Here is a 24,689-nt window from a genome sequence, read left to right on the forward strand (position 1 = left end):
CAAGGTAGTTACTGCATCAGTAAGGTCTCTCCCAGGCAAAGATTTCAAAGCAGACTGGGGTTTTAATATGTTCTGTTCAAGCTTTTTTAAAGAAGCACAAAAACAGGCAATTGTAGATGCAGTGGTCGGCCAAGGAAACATAGTGCAGCACATAAAAGACACATCATGCTTACTTCCCTTCGAAATCGGATGTCCAGCAGTGCCATCAGCTCAGATCTGGCAGAAACCTGTGGGACCCAGGTACATCTATCTACTAGAGTGATGAGCAAAATTGTAAAATATTTGTCTGTAACAGAAGGCAGTTTGTTCACCAAGAGTGGTATAGTAATAAGTTACTACATGCAACAGTGAAGCATGATTCCTTGCAAGTTTATGGCTGCATTTTAGCAAATGGAGTTGGGGATATGGTCAGGATTAATTGTGTCCTCAACGGTGATACATGCAGGCAGATACTTATCATGTTATCATGCAATACCATTAGGGAGACATCTGATTTGTTCTGCAACAGGACAACAACCCCAAACACACAGACAATGCCATTAAGAACTACCTTCAGCATAAAAAAGAACAGGGAGAACTGGAAGTGATTATTTGGCCCCCACAGAGCCCAAATCTCAACATCATTGTGTCTGTCTGGGTTTAGAGAGACAGAGACAGAAGGATTTAAGCAAGCCTACATTTATAGAAGATCTGTGGTTAGTTCTCCAAGATGTTTGGAACAACCTTCCTGCCAAGTTCCAAAAACTGTGTGCCTAAAAGCATTGATGCTGTTTTGAAGGTAAAGGGTAGTCACACAAAATTTAATTCATTTATTGAAAAAACAAATCTGTTTAGCCCTACATACCAGTTAACTCAATTCAATTCCACTAGTCACTTCCAGACATGATTACTGCCAGATCTGTTAAATCTAAGCATGACTGTTTTGTAACAGATGATAGCAAGTGATGCAGTGTTTCATGTTTTATTTTGAGAGTTGGGGAAAATTGTCAGAGCAGAAGTAAGCATGTTTTCATTCAGGATAACCTTGTATGTGATTTCATTCATGTGTTCTTTACAAAGACAAATCCATGCAAGCTTTGTTGTCCCCAATGTTTATTGATTGACCTTGTTTTTATGAAATTTTTCAAATGAATGCAACTTGACAGTCACTGTATTAAACTTCAGACCTGAATTGCATTAAAAACCTCTGGAATGATATTAAGATGATGAATGGTTACAAGTCATGAAACAAAACTGAGCTGCTTGAATTTTTGCTACAGGAGTAGCATAAAGTCAACCAGGATCAATGTAAAAGACTCATGCCAAGATACGTCAAAGCTGTTATTGTAAATCTGGGTTATTTGACCAGATACTGATCGCTAAACAATTCCTGAGTTTAAACATTAATATTGTCTTATTTTAAGAAAGTGTTTTGTTTGCTTTGTTCAAAGTCCTTAACATCTAATTTTTTTTTAACATTTTTGGTCAGATGCATCCTGTTTGCTTTAATTATTTTTGCACTATTGTGTGTGTGTGTGTGTGTTTTTCATCTTTAATATTAAATCTGAGATTGATCTACTTAACTATTTAACCTCTTTTAAAACCCATTTTTACTTAAGGTAGCAAGAATTTTGACCGAAATATACATTAGAAACAAAAAGAGATCATAGTTAAACTAGGATTTATAAAGAACATTTCAATGTCTAGCTAGGAACTGCTTAAAAATACATACAGTAATTTCTATAAAGCAATGAAGCTTGCATGTGTCATGATCTTAAAGGACATACATGGTTTTAATCTATAAATAGAACCTTAATATGTTGTGCCTTCCCTTCAACAGAACATACATATAAAAACATTGGCTGATGACATGGTAAGGTCTGCATTTTATTTTGTGCATTGCATCTCATTTTTGTGATTTCTTGGATTGCACATGCTTTACAAAACAAACACAATCAGTGGAGAGATCAAAGTCAAAACACAAAGAAAAAAATTATTATTTAATAATAATATACGGTTATTGACAATCAGATGAAACTTAGGGTGGTGGACAAATCACAAGCCTGAGCACTAGGACAATAATTTTTGTAACTGCCCTGCAAAAGTGTAGGAAGCATTCAGGGGAATAGCCAGCAATCAGTCTATCAATAATAATAATAATAATGATGATGATGATGATGATGATGATGTGTATTAAAAAGCAGCTGATCAGCTTGAGTGGTTTCTGACACTAAAATGAATATCTCACCGCATGACATTAGTTAGTAGTTACCATTGCATCATACATTTACCTTAAGTAGGGTTTCAAAGTTGTTTTGACTCGCACTCGTTCACCCCCCCCCCCATCATTTTTAATTCCTCCCATTCACTCCCATAAATTATTTTTCCTTTACCTGACAGCCACCAAAATTTATGTACACCTTCAGCGGGTCATCAAGCTCCAATCTACAAACGTAATGATCTGTACTCCATTTCTCTTTTAATTCATCCCTCCTTTCTCCCATTGACTATCTAGCAACACTAAAAAACTGTTCCATATCAACCTAGCTATATCTAGCTATACTTACAACCACCTAAGAGAACATAAACAAACCAAAGATTACACTTTGGCAACCACCTAACAACACATTAGTGGCTGCCGAGCAATTAGCTTACCACATTAGCATCTGTCAAACATCTGCTAAGCTGCAATCACACTCGCATTTTCTTCATGGAATGCACCACTCTAGCTACTTTTTGCTTGGTTAATACTGTCTCATTCAAAGTAAATGCGCACATTAAAGAGTTTTCCCATCTTGTGGGCTAGCTGATGGTTTTTATGATTTGTCCACCCCAGTTCTTGATCAAGTGTGCTATTAGTTACAGAATATGTAAAAGTGAGGTATAATGGTACTTTAGTATTAATTATTTGTCTTTGGTCTCTCTTGTAAGAGGTGTTTTTTTGTATCCATCCATCCATACAACCATGCACCCCTTCAAAAAACTATGTTTCTAATCACAAACTAACAGTGAAGATGCATGGACTGTTGTTTCTAGTAACTGAGACAAAAACTGAAATTTTCTGTCCTTCTATATGTAACTCTATATCTGTGGCGTACTTCCATTGTGTACTCTTCGCCATTGTACTTCTATAATATTTGTCTGTCTTTTGTTGTTTAAAATGTTTTTTTTGTCGATGTATTTTGATACATTAAACAAGTTCTGGATGTATTTTGTTTCAATTATGTTAGCTTTGTGACAGAGAAAATCCAGGTAGGTGAAACATTGAGCTGAAACCTCTCTTAATCTTGTTTTATATTTGAAAAGATATTTGGACCCCCCCTTACTCCAACACCTTTGGGGTAAATTGGAATGTTTGTTTTTAAGCAAGGCTTTCTCATCCTAGTGCCTGATCTTACAAATCTTACAAAATGTTAAGTCAATGGAAATACAGTACCAGTCAAAAGTTTGGACACGCCTTCTCTTCAGTGGTTTTTCTTGATTATTTTTATTTTCTACATTGTAGATTAATACTGAAGACATCCAAACTATGAAGGAACTCATATGGAATTACTGTATGTAGTGAACAAAAAAATGTTAAACAATCCAGAATATGTTTTATATATTAATAATTCTACCTCTGCACAGCACAACTGATGCTCTCAAACACATTAAAAAAGAAAGAAATTCCAGAAATTAATTCGACAAGGCACAAACATTAATTGAAAACCGTTCCAGGTGGCACCTCATGAAGCTGATTGAGAAAATGCCAAAAAGTGTGCAAAGCTGTAATCAAAGCAAAAGATGGCTACTTTAAAGAATATAAAATATAAAACATATTCTGGTTTGTTTAACACTTTTTTGTTCACTACATAATTCCTTATGTGTTCCTTCATAGTTTGGACATCCTCAGTATTAATCTACAATGTTGAAAATTAAAAAAATATCAAGAAAAACCACAGGAATGAGAAAGTGTGTCCAAACTTTTGACTGGTACTGTACATTCCCACCAACACACTCTTAAAAGAATAAATACTAAATGTTTTTTTTTTTTCTTTTTCTTTAAAGTAGAGGCTTTTAAAGCTTCAGGGGGTGGGGGAGTTGGTTTGGGTGTAATGACTCGATATGAACGGCTATGGTTTTGGAATGGGATGCAAGAACATGGTTGGGTGTGCAGATACTTTATATGTATATACAGTGTATCACAAAAGTGAGTACACCCCTCACATTTCTGCAAATATTTCATTATATCTTTTCATGGGACAACACTATAGACATGAAACTTGGATATAACTTAGAGTAGTCAGTGTACAGCTTGTGTAGCAGTGTAGTCTTCTGAAAATAACTCAACACACAGCCATTAATGTCTAAATGTCTGGCAACATAAGTGAGTACACCCCACAGTGAACATGTCCAAATTGTGCCCAAATGTGTCGTTGTCCCTCCCTGGTGTCATGTGTCAAGGTCCCAGGTGTAAATGGGGAGCAGGGCTGTTAAATTTGGTGTTTTGGGTACAATTCTCTCATACTAGCCACTGGATATTCAACATGGCACCTCATGGCAAAGAACTCTCTGAGGATGTGAGAAATAGAATTGTTGCTCTCCACAAAGATGGCCTGGGCTATAAGAAGATTGCTAACACCCTGAAACTGAGCTACAGCATGGTGGCCAAGGTCATACAGCGGTTTTCCAGGACAGGTTCCACTCGGAACAGGCTTCGCCAGGGTCGACCAAAGAAGAGTCCACGTGTTCGGCGTCATATCCAGAGGTTGGCTTTAAAAAATAGACACATGAGTGCTGCCAGCATTGCTGCAGAGGTTGAAGACGTGGGAGGTCAGCCTGTCAGTGCTCAGACCATACGCCGCACACTGCATCAACTCGGTCTGCATGGTTGTCATCCCAGAAGGAAGCTGACGCACAAGAAAGCCCGCAAACAGTTTGCTGAAGACAAGCAGTCCAAGAACATGGATTACTGGAATGCCCTGTGGTCTGACGAGACCAAGATAAACTTGTTTGGCTCAGATGGTGTCCAGCATGTGTGGCGGCGCCCTGGTGAGAAGTACCAAGACAACTGTATCTTGCCTACAGTCAAGCATGGTGGTGGTAGCATCATGGTCTTGGGCTGCATGAGTGTTGCTGGCACTGGGGAGCTGCAGTTCATTGAGGGAAACATGAATTCCAACATGTACTGTGACATTCTGAAACAGAGCATGACCCCCTCCCTTCGAAAACTGGGCCTCATGGCAGTTTTCCAACAGGATAACGACCCCAAACACAACCTCCAAGATGACAACTGCCTTGCTGAGGAAGCTGAAGGTAAAGGTGATGGACTAAACCCAATTGAGCACCTGTGGCGCATCCTCAAGTGGAAGGTGGAGGAGTTCAAGGTGTCTAACATCCACCAGCTCCGTGATGTCATCATGGAGGAGTGGAAGAGGATTCCAGTTGCAACCTGTGCAGCTCTGGTGAATTCCATGCCCAGGAGGGTTAAGGCAGTGCTGGATAATAATGGTGGTCACACAAAATATTGACACTTTGGGCACAATTTGGACATGTTCACTGTGGGGTGTACTCACTTATGTTGCCAGACATTTAGACATTAATGGCTGTGTGTTGAGTTATTTTCAGAAGACAGTAAATCTACACTGCTATACAAGTTGTACACTGACTACTCTAAGTTATATCCAAGTTTTATTTCTATAGTGTTGTCCCATGAAAAGATATAATAAAATATTTGCAGAAATGTGAGGGGTGTACTCACTTTTGTGATACACTGTATGTGTGTATATATCAACAGTTTAATTGAACACACCTTCATAATTATTAAGTTCAGTTTTTTCAGTGACATTCATTGCACAGGTGCACAAAATAATTTATGTAATGCTTCAAAATTTGTAGCAACAGAAAAAGCCGCCTTCCTTGTCCAGCATGACTGTGCACCAAGCAAGATCCATTTACACATGGTTTGAGGAGTTTGATATGGAGGAAATCCAGTGGCCTGCACTAAGCCTTTAGGATGACTTGGAATGTTGATTGCGAGCCAGACCTTCTCATACTTGACCTTAGAAATACTGTTTAGAATAACTAGGCACAATCTCAAAAACACTCTTTAAAATCTCGTGGAAAGCTATTTTAGAATAGTGGAGGCTATTATTTCTGTAGTGTTGTGGCAACTCATTATTAATGCACATGAGAATATTATTTGAACCCTACCATCAAGGTCAAGCAGTTTCCCTTTCTAAATGAACAATGTATCACAGTATAATGGGAAGGTTGCAGTAGCTGTAGGCTGCATTAGCGCTAATAGTCTGCTAGACTACAGCAAGAGCCATTATACTAAACAAAAAAGTTGGAAAAGTGGTGAATCTACTCAGGAGTGACTGGCCTGCTAATTTAAACTCATGCAGAAAGTCATAGTACATACATTTAAAATATAAAAATATAAATGTAGTAATGTATAAATGATAGGGACACTAAATGGCAGGGATGCTAGGAAAAACCACTGCTATCAAAAGTCTTAGTGCTCATTTGACATTGACAGAAAAATAAGTAGCCCACCACCAAGGAGACAGAGTTTAAGTGTTAGCGGTGTCTCTGGCTTTATTTAGGCACCCAACGCACGTGATTGCCTGTGTCTAATGAGGGGAACAAACATTATTGTATTTTGTAAATATGAACACATGTTGATGCCTGCAATACACTCAGAAAAGTTGGGACAGAGACATGTTTAGCACTATGTTCCATCAACGTTTTGCATTTTTTCCCCCTTTTCCCCCCAATTTAGCATAGCCAATTAGCCTTTAGCTGCTGGGGACCCTGATCGCGTCTGATGAGGATATATTCGCCTGACACATGCTCTTTCCGAGCAGTATTGGAGCTGAGATTCAAGCTTAGGGAGTTTAGAATCCCAGCGCTGGTGTGCTGGCGGAATATCACCTGGGTGCCTCCATGACCTTTACTGTTAAAGCCACACTGTTGTAGAACATTCAGAATAAGGCCTTGCTTTGTCGTGCTGAAATAAACACTGACTTTACAGGAAAACACATCATCTTAGTAAGCATGTGTCTCTCTAAAATCCTGATATACACCTTTGCATCAATGCTACTCTCACACATAGGTGAGGTGAACTGGAGATACTAAATTGTCCATGACTGTGTTCGATATAACCTTGTGTGAACTGATGAACCTTGTGTAATGAGTAACTACCATTCCTGTCATAAATGTAACCAAAGTGTAAAAATCCTAATAAACAAACTAACAAAATACAATAAAGTTGATCAGTGAAAACAATGGAATCTTTTCTTTCTACTCGTTAGTTAAATAAAGTTCAAGACATTTAACCAATCACAGATTCTTTTTACTGCATTTTACTAGATGTCCCAACATTGTTGGTTTGCAATGAAGTACAGAGTTTTGAGTCCATGTAGCTGTGTTTGTCACAGTAGCATTAAGTACCATTTTAAGGCTTGAATGTCATGCACATCAACAGTGTTTTACGACTACGATTTCTAGGGATTTCCTGAATCTTTTCACAACATTATTTACTGTAGATGGGATAATTTGCATTGAGGAATGTCATTTTAAGCTGATTGAGAAGTATATTACAACTTTTGGCACAAAGTCGTGAGCCATGACCCATCTTTTAAAGATTAAGACTTTGCTCATTTTATACCCAATATTACATGAACATTTTCAGCATTTAGAAAAGGCTTTTATCCAAAGTGACTTAGAGCTGTGACAGTATACAATCTAAGCAATCGAAGGTTAAGGGCCTTGCTCAAGGACCCAACAGTGGCAACCTGGCAGTGGTGGGGCTTGAACCGGCAACCTTCTGATTACTAGTCCAGTACCTTAGCTGCTAGGCTACCCTTACCTGTTACAGATTCACCAGCTTATTGTGGAATTTTTTTAAACATTGTAACTTAAATTCATTTAAATTCTTTTATTTTGCTTCGTCCCAACTTGTTTTTGAGTGTGTTGCAGACAGCAAATTAAAATTTTATTAAAATTAAATTTAATTAAGTTTAATTTGAATTTAATTCTATTTACATTTACATTTTCAGCATTTAGCAGATGCTTTTATCCAAAGCGACTTACACAATAAGCGGAACACGATGAGCAATTGAGGGTTAAGGGCCTTGCTCAGGGACCCAACAGTGGCAACTTGGTGGTGGCGGGGCTTGAACCGGCAACTTTCTGTTTACTAGTCCAGTACCTTAACCACCGAGCTATCACTGGTATTTACAAATACAAAATGATCTATTTGGTCAGCATTAAAAGTGCTTACTGTTAGCGATTTGATTTGTGCTTGTTTGCCTTTTCCTCTAAATCTAGTCAATTCAATTATTTCCTGCACTGCTGCAGACCTCTACCCAAGCCAAGGAGAGCCGTACTTAACACACACCCCTTTCAACCTGTGCAGTTGCCAACTGCTTATTTTCACTGCCAGAGACAGTTTTACACAGAAAGCAGCATTTAGCAGATGCTTTTATCCAAACAACCTACAGTTGTGTCTGAATACAATGCATGTATTTGAAGGTTAAGGGTCTTGTTTAGGGTGAGGTTTGAACCAGCAACCTTCTGATCACTAGTCCTGTGCCTTAGCTGCTGAGCTACTACTGCTCTTAAAATAGACCACTGTCCCAACATAGTAAATTATGTTTATTGTTTGGTTCTTTTATTGCTTTGATGTGTCCTAGGCTTTATGTTTAAAAACTAAAACAAAATGTGTGTGTGTCTGTGTGTGAAAGATAGACTGTCTGAATACATTGCCTGCACTTAGGTTTTAGCTATAGCAACAAAATCATTATAAAGTCTGTAACGCCAACCAAGTGAACCAAAATTGTAATAAACATGTAATTAAACATGCTAAACAATTACATTTAAAACCCAAAATTCTTCTGTGTTTCAGTAATCATACTATTTGTAGATTTTACAATTCATGATGCCATTAAATTATTTTAATTTTACATAGTTTATACAGTGGGGCCAAAAAGTATTTAGTCAGCCACTGATTGTGCAAGTTATCCTACTTAGAAAGATGAGAGAGGTCTGTAATTTTCATCATAGGTACACTTCAACTATGAGAGACAAAATGAGAAAAAAAAATCCAGGAAATCACATTGTAGGATTTTTTAAGAATTTATTTGTAAATTATGGTGGAAAATAAGTATTTGGTCACCCACAAACAAGCAAGATTTCTGGCTCTCACAGACCTGTAACTTCTTCTTTAAGAAGCTCTTCTGTCCTCCACTCGTTACCTGTATTAATGGCACCTGTTTGACCTCGTTATCTGTATAAAAGACACCTGTCCACAGCCTCAAACAGTCAGACTCGAAACTCAACCATCGCCAAGACCAAAGAGCTGTCGAAGGACACCAGGAAGAAAATTGTAGACCTGCACCAGGCTGGGAAGAGTGAATCTACAATAGGCAAGCAGATTGGTGTGAATAAATCAACTGTGGGAGCAATTGTAAGAAAATGGAAGACATACAAGACCATTGATAATCTCCCTTGATCTGGGGCCCCACGCAAGATCTCATCCCGTGGGGTCAAAATGATCATGAGAATGGTGAGCGAAAATCCCAGAACTACACGGAGGGACCTGATGAATGACCTGCAGAGAGCTGGGACCAAAGTAACAAAGGCTACCATCAGTAAGGGAAGAATTAACGGGGCCATGTATCGTGAGATTTTAAGCCAAAACCTCCTTCCATCAGTGAGAGCATTGAACATGGCTGGGTCTTCCAGCATGACAATGATCCCAAACACACCGCTCGGGCAACGAAGGAGTGGCTCCGTAAAAAGCATTTCAAGGTCCTGGAGTGGCCTAGCCAGTCTCCAGACCTCAACCCCATAGAAAATTTGTGGAGGGAGTTGAAAGTCCGTGTTGCCCAGCGACAGCCCCAAAACATCACTGCTCTAGAGGAGATCTGCATGGAGGAATGAGCCACAATACCAGCTACAGTGTGTGCAAACCTGGTGAAGACTTACAGGAAATGTTTGACCTCTGTCATTGCCAACAAAGGTTATGTTACAAAGTATTGAGTTGAACTTTTGTTAATGACCAAATACTTATTTTCCACCATAATTTACAAATAAATTCTTTAAAAATCCTACAATGTGATTTCCTGGATTTTTTTTCTCATTTTGTCTCTCATAGTTGAAGTGTACCTATGATGAAAATTACAGACCTCTCTCATCTTTCTAAGTAGGAGAACTTGCACAATCAGTGGCTGACTAAATACTTTTTGGCCCCACTGTATGTATATTTTACCATAAATGTACACAACGATGTGCTTACTATATTCAGTTGGATGTTTGTGTCGATATCGGTGTTGGGTATGGGTAACCTTCCATCAAAATTTGTTAGGGCAAATATTTAAAAAAATTGTAGCTGCCATGTAGCAGATATTGACCAAAGGTTATCTAGAGTCATCAAACTTAGGAATTTAATGAGCCATTGGCAGTTAACTTGTACTGACTGTCCTTGGCTGCAGAAAGCTCCTCTACACAGAGCTCTGGCAGAGGGAATACTAATTACTTAGTAGACTGTCCAAACTATTGTACGTCAATTTTTTTTCTTCTTAAATCTAAAATAACTGTTCATTAACGTGAAATTCTATATTTTTTTAAATATATTTTATATATTCTAAAAAGATGCTGCACAGGTTGTTTTTCCTTTTTTATTTGTTTCCATTGTTATTGGTGGGTTTTTTTTCACAGAAATAACGATATGTAATTTTTCCAGGATTCTCAGATTTTTTTACTCCTGTTTGTACATTAGCATAATAAGCATTAAAATCTGATGTTAACTTTGGTTTCAACAGCGGGACAGGATCACAAGTTTCCGAAAGCAAGGTGTTAAGAAGGAGAAGCCTTTTATCCAGCACCCAACAGATCCCATGTCCACTGTTGCTGAGCTACCGCTACCTCAACCACTTTTTGATGAACGATCTATGAACCTTTCAGAAAAAGAGATTGTTGACCTGTTTGAGAAAATGATGGTAAGTTTTTAGTTGTTCATTGCATTTATTAATGTGTGTCTCAGAAAAAATAACAACAAAAAGAATTTATAATAAAAAGGAATATTGGACCAAACATTTTAAGTTATGGGGCAGGTTTAAGGTCACAGGCATTAATCTTTTGGTTTACAACTTTAATATGTATGTACAGTGGGGTCAAAAAGTATTTAGTCAGCCACTGATTGTGCAGGTTCTCCTACTTAGAAAGATGAGAGAGGTCTGTAATTTTCATCATAGGTACACTTTAACTATGAGAGACAAAATGAGAAAAAAAATCCAGGAAATCACATTGTAGGATTTTTAAAGAATTTATTTGTAAATTATGGTGAAAAATAAGTATTTGGTCAATAACAAAAGTTCAACTCAATACTTTGTAACATAACCTTTGTTGGCAATGACAGAGGTCAAACGTTTCCTGTAAGTCTTCACCAGGTTTGCGCACACTGTAGCTGGTATTTTGGCCCATTCCTCCATGCAGATCTCCTCTAAAGCAGTGATGTTTTGGGGCTGTCGCTGGGCAACACGGACTACACAAATTTTCTATGGGGTTGAGGTCTGGAGACTGGCTAGGCCACTCCAGGACCTTAAAATGCTTTTTACGGAGCCACTCCTTCGTTGCCCGAGCGGTGTGTTTGGGATCATTGTCATGCTGGAAGACCCAGCCACGTTCCATCTTCAATGCTCTCACTGATGGAAGGAGATTTTGGCTTAAAATCTCACGATACATGGCCCCGTTCATTCTTCCCTTAACACGGATCAGTCGTCCTGTCCCCTTTGCAGAAAAACAGCCCCAAAGCATGATGTTTCCACCCCCATGCTTCACAGTAGGTATGGTGTTCTTGGGTTCTTCTTCTTCCTCCAAACACGACGAGTTGAGTTTTTACCAAAAAGTTCCATTTTGGTTTCATCTGACCACATGATATTCTCCCAATCCTCTTCTGGATCATCCATATGCTCTCTGGCAAACATCAGATGGGCCTGGACATGTACTGGCTTAAGCAGGGGGACACGCAGGATTTATGTCCCTCTCGGCGTAGTGTGTTTACTGATGGTAGCCTTTGTTACTTTGGTCCCAGCTCTCTGCAAGTCATTCATCAGGTCCCTCCGTGTAGTTCTGGGATTTTTGCTCATTGTTCTCATGATCATTTTGACCCCACGGGATGAGATCTTGACCCCAAGGGAGATTATCAATGGTCTTGTATGTCTTCCCTTTTCTTACAATTGCTCCCACAGTTGATTTATTCACACCAACCTGCTTGCCTACTGTAGATTCACTCTTCCCAGCCTGGTGCAGGTCTACAATTTTCTTCCTGGTGTCCTTCGACAGCTCTTTGGTCTTGGCCATGGTTGAGTTTGGAGTCTGACTGTTTGAGGCTGTGGACAGGTGTCTTTTATACAGATAACGAGGTCAAACAGGTGCCATTAATACAGGTAACGAGTGCAGGACAGAAGAGCTTCTTAAAGAAGAAGTTACAGGTCTGTGAGAGCCAGAAATCTTGCTTGTTTGTTATTGACCAAATACTTATTTTCCACCATAATTTACAAATAAATTCTTAAAAAATCCTACAATGTGATTTCCTGGATTTTTTTTTCTCATTTTGTCTCTCATAGTTGAAGTGTACCTATGATGAAAATTACATCTCATCTTTCTAAGTAGGAGAACCTGCACAATCAGTGGCTGACTAAATACTTTTTGGCCCCACTGTATGTATGTATGTACAGTGTATCACAAAAGTGAGTACACCCCTCACATTTCTGCAGATATTTAAGTATATCTTTTCATGGGACAACACTGACAAAATGACACTTTGACACAATGAAAAGTAGTCTGTGTGCAGCTTATATAACAGTGTAAATTTATTCTTCCCTCAAAATAACTCAATATACAGCCATTAATGTCTAAACCACCGGCAACAGAAGTGAGTACACCCCTTAGTGAAAGTTCCTGAAGTGTCAATATTTTGTGTGGCCACCATTATTTCCCAGAACTGCCTTAACTCTCCTGGGCATGGAGTTTACCAGAGCTTCACAGGTTGCCACTGGAATGCTTTTCCACTCATCCATGACGACATCACTGAGCTGGCGGATATTCGAGACTTTGCGCTCCTCCACCTTCCGCTTGAGGATGCCCCAAAGATGTTCTATTGGGTTTAGGTCTGGAGACATGCTTGGCCAGTCCATCACCTTTACCCTCAGCCTCTTCAATAAAGCAGTGGTCGTCTTAGAGGTGTGTTTGGGGTCATTATCATGCAGGAACACTGCCCTGCGACCCAGTTTCCGGAGGGAGGGGATCATGCTCTGCTTCAGTATTTCACAGTACATATTGGAGTTCATGTGTCCCTCAATGAAATGTAACTCCCCAACACCTGCTGCACTCATGCAGCCCCAGACCATGGCATTCCCACCACCATGCTTGACTGTAGGCATGACACACTTATCTTTGTACTCCTCACCTGATTGCCGCCACACATGCTTGAGACCATCTGAACCAAACAAATTAATCTTGGTCTCATCAGACCATAGGACATGGTTCCAGTAATCCATGTCCTTTGTTGACATGTCTTCAGCAAACTGTTTGCGGGCTTTCTTGTGTAGAGACTTCAGAAGAGGCTTCCTTCTGGGGTGACAGCCATGCAGACCAATTTGATGTAGTGTGCGGCGTATCGTGTGAGCACTGACAGGCTGACCCCCTACCTTTTCAATCTCTGCAGCAATGCTGACAGCACTCCTGCACCTATCTTTCAAAGACAGCAGTTGGATGTGACGCTGAGCACGTGCACTCAGCTTCTTTGGACGACCAACGCGAGGTCTGTTCTGAGTGGACCCTGCTCTTTTAAAACGCTGGATGATCTTGGCCACTGTGCTGCAGCTCAGTTTCAGGGTGTTGGCAATCTTCTTGTAGCCTTGGCCATCTTCATGTAGCGCAACAATTCGTCTTTTAAGATCCTCAGAGAGTTCTTTGCCATGAGGTGCCATGTTGGAACTTTCAGTGACCAGTATGAGAGAGTGTGAGAGCTGTACTACTAAACTGAACACACCTGCTCCCTATGCACACCTGAGACCTAGTAACACTAACAAATCACATGACATTTTGGAGGGAAAATGACAAGCAGTGCTCAATTTGGACATTTAGGGGTGTAGTCTCTTAGGGGTGTACTCACTTTTGTTGCCGGTGGCTTAGACATTAATGGCTGTATATTGAGTTATTTTGAGGGAAGAATAAATTTACACTGTTATATAAGCTGCACACAGACTACTTTTCATTGTGTCAAAGTGTCATTTTGTCAGTGTTGTCCCATGAAAAGATATACTTAAATATCTGCAGAAATGTGAGGGGTGTACTCACTTTTGTGATACACTGTATGTATGTATGTATGTATGTACAGTGTATCACAAAAGTGAGTACACCCCTCACATTTCTGCAGATATTTAAGTATATCTTTTCATGGGACAACACTGACAAAATGACACTTTGACACAATGAAAAGTAGTCTGTGTGCAGCTTATATAACAGTGTAAATTTATTCTTCTCTCAAAAAAACTCAATATACAGCCATTAATGTCTAAACCACCGGCAACAAAAGTGAGTACACCCCTAAGAGACTACACCCCTAAATGTCCAAATTGAGCACTGCTTGTCATTTTCCCTCCAAAATGTCATGTGACTCGTTAGTGTTACTAGGTCTCAGGTGTGCATAGGGAGCAGGCGTGTTCAATTTAGTAGTACAGCTCTCACACTCTCTCATACTGGTCACTGAAAGTTCCAACATGGCACCTCATGGCAAAGAACTCTCTGAGGATCTTAAAAGACGAATTGTTGCGCTACATGAAGATGGCCAAGGCTACAAGAAGATTGCCAACACCCTGAAACTGAGCTGCAGCACAGTGGCCAAGATCATCCAGCGTTTTAAAAGAGCAGGGTCCACTCAGAACAGACCTCGCATTGGTCGTCCAAAGAAGCTGAGTGCACGTGCTCAGCATCACATCCAACTGCTGTCTTTGAAAGATAGGCGCAGGAGTGCTGTCAGCATTGCTGCAGAGATTGAAAACGTGGGGGGTCAGCCTGTCAGTGCTCAGACCATACGCCGCACACTCCATCAAATTGGTCTGCATGGCTGTCACCCCAGAAGGAAGCCTCTTCTGAAGTCTTTACACAAGAAAGCCCGCAAACAGTTTGCTGAAGACATGTCAACAAAGGACATGGATTACTGGAACCATGTCCTATGGTCTGATGAGACCAAGATTAATTTGTTTGGTTCAGATGGTCTCAAGCATGTGTGGTGGCAATCAGGTGAGGAGTACAAAGATAAGTGTGTCATGCCTACAGTCAAGCATGGTGGTGGGAATGCCATGGTCTGGGGCTGCATGAGTGCAGCAGGTGTTAGGGAGTTACATTTCATTGAGGGACACATAAACTCCAATATGTACTGTGAAATACTGAAGCAGAGCATGATCCCCTCCCTCCGGAAACTGGGTCGCAGGGCAGTGTTCCAGCATGATAATGACCCCAAACACACCTCTAAGACGACCACTGCTTTATTGAAGAGGCTGAGGGTAAAGGTGATGGACTGGCCAAGCATGTCTCCAGACCTAAACCCAATAGAACATCTTTGGGGCATCCTCAAGCGGAAGGTGGAGGAGCGCAAAGTCTCGAATATCCGCCAGCTCCGTGATGTCGTCATGGAGGAGTGGAAAAGCATTCCAGTGGCAACCTGTGAAGCTCTGGTAAACTCCATGCCCAGGAGAGTTAAGGCAGTTCTGGGAAATAATGGTGGCCACACAAAATATTGACACTTCAGGAACTTTCACTAAGGGGTGTACTCACTTTTGTTGCCGGTGGTTTAGACATTAATGGCTGTATATTGAGTTATTTTGAGGGAAGAATAAATTTACACTGTTATATAAGCTGCACACAGACTACTTTTCATTGTGTCAAAGTGTCATTTTGTCAGTGTTGTCCCATGAAAAGATATACTTAAATATCTGCAGAAATGTGAGGGGTGTACTCACTTTTGTGATACACTGTATGTATGTATATATATATATATATATACAGTGCCTTGCAAAAGTATTCAGCCCCCTTGAACTTTTCAACCTTTTGCCACATTTCAGGCTTCAAACATAACGATATGAAATTTTAATTTTTTGTGAAGAATCAACAACAAGTGGGACACAATCGTGAAGTAGAACGAAATTTATTGGATATTTTAAACTTTTTTTAGAAATAAAAAACTAAAAAGTGGGGCGTGCAATATTATTCAGCCCCTTTACTTTCAGTGCAGCAAACTCACTCCAGAAGTTCAGTGAGGATCTCTGAATGATCCAATGTTGACCTAAATGACTGATGGTGATAAATAGAATCCACCTGTGTGTAATCAAGTCTCCGTATAAATGCACCTGCTCTGTGATAGTCTCAGAGTTCTGTTTAAAGCGCAGAGAGCATCATGAAGACCAAGGAACACACCAGGCAGGTCCGAGATACTGTTGTGGAGAAGTTTAAAGCCGGATTTGGATACAAAAAGATTTCCCAAGCTTTAAACATCTCAAGGAGCACTGTGCTAGCGATCATATTGAAATGGAAGGAGTATCAGACCACTGCAAATCTACCAAGACCCGGCCGTCCCTCTAAACTTTCAGCTCAAACAAGGAGAAGACTGATCAGAGATGCAGCCAAGAGGCCCATGATCACTCTGAATGAACTGCAGAGATCTACAACTGAGGTGGGAGACTCTGTCCATAGGACACAATCAGTCGTACACTGCACAAATCTGGCCTTTATGGAAGAGTGGCAAGAAGAAAGCCATTTCTCAAAGATATCTATAAAAAGTCACCTGGGAGACACACCAAACATGTGGAAGAAGGTGCTCTGGTCAGATGAAACCAAAATCGAACTTTTTGGCCACAATGCAAAACGTTATGTTTGGCGTAAAAGCAACACAGCTCATCACCCTGAACACACCATCCCCACTGTCAAACATGGTGGTGGCAGCATCATGGTTTGGGCCTGCTTTTCTTCAGCAGGGACAAGGAAGATGGTTAAAATTGATGGGAAGATGGATGGAGCCAAATACAGGACCATTCTGGAAGAAAACCTGTTGGAGTCTGCAAAAGACCTGAGACTGGGACGGAGATTTATCTTCCAACAAGACAATGATCCAAAACATAAAGCAAAATCTACAATGGAATGGTTCACAAATAAACGTATCCAGGTGTTAGAATGGCCAAGTCAAAGTCCAGACCTGAATCCCATCGAGAATCTGTGGAAAGAGCTGAAAACTGCTGTTCACAAACGCTCTCCATCCAACCTCACTGAGCTTGAGCTGTTTTGCAAGGAAGAATGGGCAAAAATTTCTGTCTCTCGATGTGCAAAACTGATAGAGACATACCCCAAGCGACTTGCAGCTGTAATCGCAGCAAAAGGTGGCGCTACAAAGTATTAACGCAAGGGGGCTGAATAATATTGCACGCCCCACTTTTCAGTTTTTTATTTCTAAAAAAAGTTTAAAATATCCAATAAATTTCGTTCCACTTCACGATTGTGTCCCACTTGTTGTTGATTCTTCACAAAAAATTACAATTTCATATCGTTATGTTTGAAGCCTGAAATGTGGCAAAAGGTTGAAAAGTTCAAGGGGGCTGAATACTTTTGCAAGGCACTGTATATATATATATATATATATATATATATATATATATATATATATATATATATATATATATATATATAGAGAGAGAGAGAGAGAGAGAGAGAGAGAGAGAGAGAGAGATTATATACTATTTTCCCCATCCCCCTGCACTATTGCCTTTCGTTGTCTGCATTGGAGATGTAGCCTGACAGTGTTTTGTTATACCGTACAACCCTGTATTGTACTGTATAATGAGAATAAAGTTGAATTGAATAATAGTATAATAGGAGACAATTAGTAGTTTATTTTAATAATTATCTGATACTAATATGAATGTAATTGTACTGATGTCTTGCTTAGTCATATATCCTTAATAATAATTTGAAAATTTGTCAGCTATTATGTAGGACCTGTATTGTATTAAGTCTCCCACATCCTCTAGCTGTTTTTGTGCTTTCCTATGAATATAACTTGTTCCAGTTAAAACATATATGCTTGTGTGTGTGTTTTGCAGGAGGATATGAACTTAAATGAAGATCGCAAGGCACCCTTGCGTGGAAAGGACCTGAGCACTAAACGAGAAATGGTGGTCCAGTACATATCTGCTGCAGCAAAATCTGTAAGTGTGCCATGTTGCTTGCCCAACTTGTTTTAATGGCTAGTTTTGGATAGACAGCATAGGGGTGTAACATGTGACACTAGAGAATGATGACTAAGAAGCATATTCTTTTCTGCTTTTTCTGCTTTTCCGCTAAAGCATCTGTAATTCTATAATCATCTAGCATTCGTAATCAATATAAGCATCCGTATTTTGAATTTTTTTATTTTGTTTATAATTAACCTGTTAATCAATACTACTAACCTACATTTTTTATGGATTTAGTGCAGGTAGATTGTGAAAATGTCCTTTCTTTGCTTGGGAAATTAGATTAATTAAGAGGTTCTCTGGTGGAAAAGAAGGCTTCTGGCTTGTGATGCCGCCACAGGTGCAATTTAGCAAGGTTATAGAGGCCAGGATTCTGTTGACAGTGCAAAGCTGTTTTTTATGTCCATGTTTACTTTTAAATTAATAATCTTAATTTGCTTGATTTTGTTTGTGCTGCAGATTTGTGTTATTAATATAAACTTGAAACTTAAATGTGTCCAACTTGAATGTTAGAGAGAGGTTAGGTGTACCTTCAACATAGCTTATGGCTTTGTGGAAAGTGGTGTGTGAAGGAAATAGCGTGTTTAGAAAAACAGCCTTTAATATGGGTGTGTCACACTGCATTTATTAAATGTATGTTGTACAGTGCCTAGCAAAAGTATTCGGCCCCCTTGAACTTTTCAACCTTTTGCCACATTTCAGGCTTCAAACATAAAGATATGAAATTGTAATTTTTTGTGAAGAATCAACAACAAGTGCGACACAATCGTGAAGTGGAACGAAATTTATTGGATATTTTAAACTTTTTTTAGAAATAAAAAACTGAAAAGTGGGGCGTGCAATATTATTCGGCCCCTTTACTTTCAGTGCAGCAAACTCACTCCAGAAGTTCAGTGAGGATCTCTGAATGATCCAATGTTGACCTAAATGACTGATGGTGATAAATAGAATCCACCTGTGTGTAATCAAGTCTCCGTATAAATGCACCTGCTCTGTGATAGTCTCAGAGTTCTGTTTAAAGCGCAGAGAGCATCATGAAGACCAAGGAACACACCAGGCAGGTCCGAGATACTGTTGTGGAGAAGTTTAAAGCCGGATTTGGATACAAAAAGATTTCCCAAGCTTTAAACATCTCAAGGAGCACTGTGCAAGCGATCATATTGAAATGGAAGGAGTATCAGACCACTGCAAATCTACCAAGACCCGGCCGTCCCTCTAAACTTTCAGCTCAAACAAGGAGAAGACTGATCAGAGATGCAGCCAAGAGGCCCATGATCACTCTGAATGAACTGCAGAGATCTACAGCTGAGGTGGGAGAATCTGTCCATAGGACACAATCAGTCGTACACTGCACAAATCTGGCCTTTATGGAAGAGTGGCAAGAAGAAAGCCATTTCTCAAAGATATCCATAAAAAGTCTCGTTTAAAGTTTGCCACAAGCCACCTGGGAGACACACCAAACATGTGGAAGAAGGTGCTCTGGTCAGATGAAACCAAAATCGAACTTTTTGGCCACAATGCAAAACGTTATGTTTGGCGTAAAAGCAACACAGCTCATCACCCTGAACACACCATCCCCACTGTCAAACATGGTGGTGGCAGCATCATGGTTTGGGCCTGCTTTTCTTCAGCAGGGACAGGGAAGATGGTTAAAATTGATGGGAAGATGGATGGAGCCAAATACAGGACCATTCTGGAAGAAAACCTGTTGGAGTCTGCAAAAGACCTGAGACTGGAACGGAGATTTATCTTCCAACAAGACAATGATCCAAAACATAAAGCAAAATTTACAATGGAATGGTTCACAAATAAACGTATCCAGGTGTTAGAATGGCCAAGTCAAAGTCCAGACCTGAATCCCATCGAGAATCTGTGGAAAGAGCTGAAAACTGCTGTTCACAAACGCTCTCCATCCAACCTCACTGAGCTCGAGCTGTTTTGCAAGGAAGAATGGGCAAAAATTTCAGTCTCTCGATGTGCAAAACTGATAGAGACATACCCCAAGCGCCTTGCAGCTGTAATCGCAGCAAAAGGTGGCGCTACAAAGTATTAACGCAAGGGGGCCGAATAATATTGCACGCCCCACTTTTCAGTTTTTTATTTCTAAAAAAAGTTTAAAATATCCAATAAATTTCGTTCTACTTCACGATTGTGTCCCACTTGTTGGTGATTCTTCACAAAAAATTACAATTTCATATCTTTATGTTTGAAGCCTGAAATGTGGCAAAAGGTTGAAAAGTTCAAGGGGGCCGAATACTTTTGCTAGGCACTGTATGTACAAAAATACCTATGATTCCTTTGTTTTTACCCTTGTAATTGTTTACGCATTTTAAAGTGTACTTCATCAAAAGCATTGTCATGTAGTTTATTTTTTTAGGAAATATACACACTTAGTTAAGTGTTTTTTAAACATGTGAACATCCTAATTTTTAGTTAAAGTTTAAGCACTATCAAAAAATAAGTAAAATTATGGTTAGACCGCTCGTAAACTCTATTCTGATTGCTAACCATTAGAATCATTTTGAGAACTTGGGAGTGGGGCGGTTGTAAATGTTTAACATTAATTGCAAGACAACATAAAATTTTTTACAAAAAACCTTCAATAGGCTTCAATTCTGTAAATTCAGCCACCAAAATGACATCAAAATGATCTTAAACTTGTGTGTTGTGTAGTTGTGTAGTGTGTTGTGCACTACTACTTTAGCAGGCTAGTATAACATATTCTGGCCTACTGGTGATTGTGCTGTTTGTGTTTGCTGTGTTTTTTGCGCTCTTAACACCCTTCGCTGACCACTGCATGCAGATAACTGGGAGCAAAGTTGCGGTAAGTAGCAACTGATTTATTTACTTTCTATTTAGCATGCTTTGTTTATATTGAACTCTGTATTATATTTTATTATGTTATAGCTGAAACATTGAGTCAATATCAAAACATCAGAGAGTAAAAAAAAACCCTGCAGCTTCAGATTAATCAAATAATTTACTACATTGTCTGGCAAAAACCATGAACTTTTTTGTTAGAAAATGTTAAAAATGTATTGATCCTCAACCTTATTATGTCAATTAGTTGGTGTCCTAATTGAGCTTTTGTAAACCTTTATAAATGCATTGTAGCAATGGAGCATACAAGGGAAAACATTTTATATTTAATGTTTTGTTCAAATGTTTAAGGAACATTGGTGAAATGGCTGTCATTGGCACACTCATACTTGCACATACAAGGCTGTGATCATTATGAAAACATTGTGTTTCGCCAGCTATAGCTGACAGCCTCATAACACAGAATTGCAATCTAGCTCTTCTATTTCTCACAAAGTGGAACTGCACTGCAAGTTTATTTTTTATATTCAGTCATTTGACGAGAAGTTATGATGAACTGTTGTTTTACTGTTTATTGCTGTTTAAATAGCGAATGTAAAAGTGTTATTTAATGTTGCTCATATTTGATATTCCATACTTCTAGAAGCTATTATCTATTTTCTGACAACTTGAATATCTTATTTTCTTTCAACTTGAACTATAGATGCAAATATTTAGCTTATTTCTTTTTAAGTAATAACAAATCATCGCTAATAGGGAACAAGATAGCAATATATATATATATACATATATATATATATATATACATATATATATATATATATATATATATATATATTAGGGCTGTCAAACGATTAAATTTTTTAATCGCGATTAATCTCAGAATTTCATATAGTTAATCACGATTAATCACCTTTTTTTTTTTTTTTTTTTTTTTTTAAACAAAAAAAATGGTGATTTTAATGTTATGGCTGATCGGTGTACATACACTAACATACACAAAAACTCATTCACAATCAACACAGTCTTGTTCCCTGGGTTCTGACAACTCATACTAGTGACTATATTACTTGCATCTTTGCACAATATTGCATTGTTTTTGCACCTTATTCTCACCTTATTCTACCTGCTGCCATATAAACCCTACGCTGCTAACTGGATATCAGAATACGTTTTTATTAGGGCTGTCGAAGTTAACGCGAGAATAATAACGTGTTCCAGTGTTGCCAGATTGGGCGGTTATCCGCCAAATTGGGCGGATTTTGTTGGAAAACAATTTAATAGCATTTAAATAACACTTCTGAAAATATTCAGTTTTAAGAAGCAACAGCATTGTAGAAGGATATTAAAAGTAAAGTAAATTTTCAATGCTGATTTGGCTTAATAGTGTTGGTCAGTCTGTATCATATTCTTGAAATGATAAAGTATTTCAAAGGAATATCTTTGAAATTCTTCCTCATAATGTTAAGGTTGCTATATTTTGTTTTTTTCACTTGTCATGGAAAATTAAGAGAGAAAAAAGCTTATTATTATCATGCGTGTGATGTATATCATTTACGTGATCTGCGTATCACGTTACCACTGTACGTCACTGAGCTGATATGTGTATCAGGTGACCAGCGGGTAACGGCGTGTTATGTTTAAGTGTGATGCTCCAAGTTGTGGATTAAGCAATAAAGACAACACGTTCTCCACATAACTAGTGTCATTTGTATTTCGTGGTTAAGTACAAAACATAACAATGTGGGTCTTCGTGATGTAATTCTACATGGCACTCACTGCCTCTAAAGGTAAATTTTTCCTGTATAGAAATTGCGTTAACGGAACTATTTTTCTTAATCGTGTTAAATTGAGATCGCGTTAATGCGTTATTATCGTGTTAACTTCGACAGCCCTAACATATATACAGTGTATCACAAAAGTGAGTACACCCCTCACATTTCTGCAGATATTTAAGTATATCTTTTCATGGGACAACACTGACAAAATGACACTTTGACACAATAGTCTGTGTGCAGCTTATATAACAGTGTAAATTTATTCTTCCCTCAAAATAACTCAATATACAGCCATTAATGTCTAAACCACCGGCAACAAAAGTGAGTACACCCCTTAGTGAAAGTTCCTGAAGTGTCAATATTTTGTGTGGCCACCATTATTTCCCAGAACTGCCTTAACTTTCCTGGGCATGGAGTTCACCAGAGCTTCACAGGTTGCCACTGGAATGCTTTTCCACTCCTCCATGACGACATCACGGAGCTGGCGGATATTCGAGACTTTGCGCTCCTCCACCTTCCGCTTGAGAATGCCCCAAAGATGTTCTATTGGGTTTAGGTCTGGAGACATGCTTGGCCAGTCCATCACCTTTACCCTCAGCCTCTTCAATAAAGCAGTGGTCGTCTTAGAGGTGTGTTTGGGGTCATTATCATGCTGGAACACTGCCCTGCGACCCAGTTTCCGGAGGGAGGGGATCATGCTCTGCTTCAGTATTTCACAGTACATATTGGAGTTCATGTGTCCCTCAATGAAATGTAACTCCCCAACACCTGCTGCACTCATGCAGCCCCAGACCATGGCATTCCCACCACCATGCTTGACTGTAGGCATGACACACTTATCTTTGTACTCCTCACCTGATTGCCGCCACACATGCTTGAGACCATCTGAACCAAACAAATTAATCTTGGTCTCATCAGACCATAGGACATGGTTCCAGTAATCCATGTCCTTTGTTGACATGTCTTCAGCAAACTGTTTGCGGGCTTTCTTGTGTAGAGACTTCAGAAGAGGCTTCCTTCTGGGGTGACAGCCATGCAGACCAATTTGATGTAGTGTGCGGCGTATGGTCTGAGCACTGACAGGCTGACCCCCCACCTTTTCAATCTCTGCAGCAATGCTGACAGCACTCCTGCGCCTATCTTTCAAAGACAGCAGTTGGATGTGACGCTGAGCACGTGCACTCAGCTTCTTTGGACGACCAACGCGAGGTCTGTTCTGAGTGGACCCTGCTCTTTTAAAACGCTGGATGATCTTGGCCACTGTGCTGCAGCTCAGTTTCAGGGTGTTGGCAATCTTCTTGTAGCCTTGGCCATCTTCATGTAGTGCAACAATTTGTCTTTTAAGATCCTCAGAGAGTTCTTTGCCATGAGGTGCCATGTTGGAACTTTCAGTGACCAGTATGAGAGAGTGTGAGAGCTGTACTACTAAATTGAACACACCTGCTCCCTATGCACACCTGAGACCTAGTAACACTAACAAATCACATGACATTTTGGAGAGAAAATGACAAGCAGTGCTCAATTTGGACATTTAGGGGTGTAGTCTCTTAGGGGTGTACTCACTTTTGTTGCAGGTGGTTTAGACATTAATGGCTGTATATTGAGTTATTTTGAGGGAAGAATAAATTTACACTGTTATATAAGCTGCACACAGACTACTTTTCATTGTGTCAAAGTGTCATTTTGTCAGTGTTGTCCCATGAAAAGATATACTTAAATATCTGCAGAAATGTGAGGGGTGTACTCACTTTTGTGATACACTGTATATATATATATATATATATATATATATATATATATATATATATATATATATATATATACATATACATACACT

At 39.3% G+C, this 24,689-nt stretch overlaps 1 protein-coding gene across 4 annotated transcripts in view; it reads left to right on the forward strand.

Annotated features, from left to right (window-relative positions):
• Nucleotides 1-24,689, forward strand: part of diaph2 (diaphanous-related formin 2) — a 496,954-nt gene that overhangs the window by 13,069 nt on the left and 459,196 nt on the right. For 3 of the 4 annotated variants that reach the window (XM_063000538.1, XM_063000542.1, XM_063000540.1), the window contains exons 3-6: nt 1,820-1,852; nt 10,788-10,964; nt 18,123-18,227; nt 21,058-21,078. In XM_063000538.1, the coding sequence (XP_062856608.1) occupies nt 1,820-1,852; nt 10,788-10,964; nt 18,123-18,227; nt 21,058-21,078 (336 nt within the window). The remainder of the gene's footprint in view (nt 1-1,819; nt 1,853-10,787; nt 10,965-18,122; nt 18,228-21,057; nt 21,079-24,689) is intronic. The other variant, XM_063000539.1, reaches the window with a different exon arrangement.

Source organism: Trichomycterus rosablanca, chromosome 8 (assembly GCF_030014385.1).
Source record: "Trichomycterus rosablanca isolate fTriRos1 chromosome 8, fTriRos1.hap1, whole genome shotgun sequence".
NCBI lineage: Eukaryota > Metazoa > Chordata > Actinopteri > Siluriformes > Trichomycteridae > Trichomycterus > Trichomycterus rosablanca.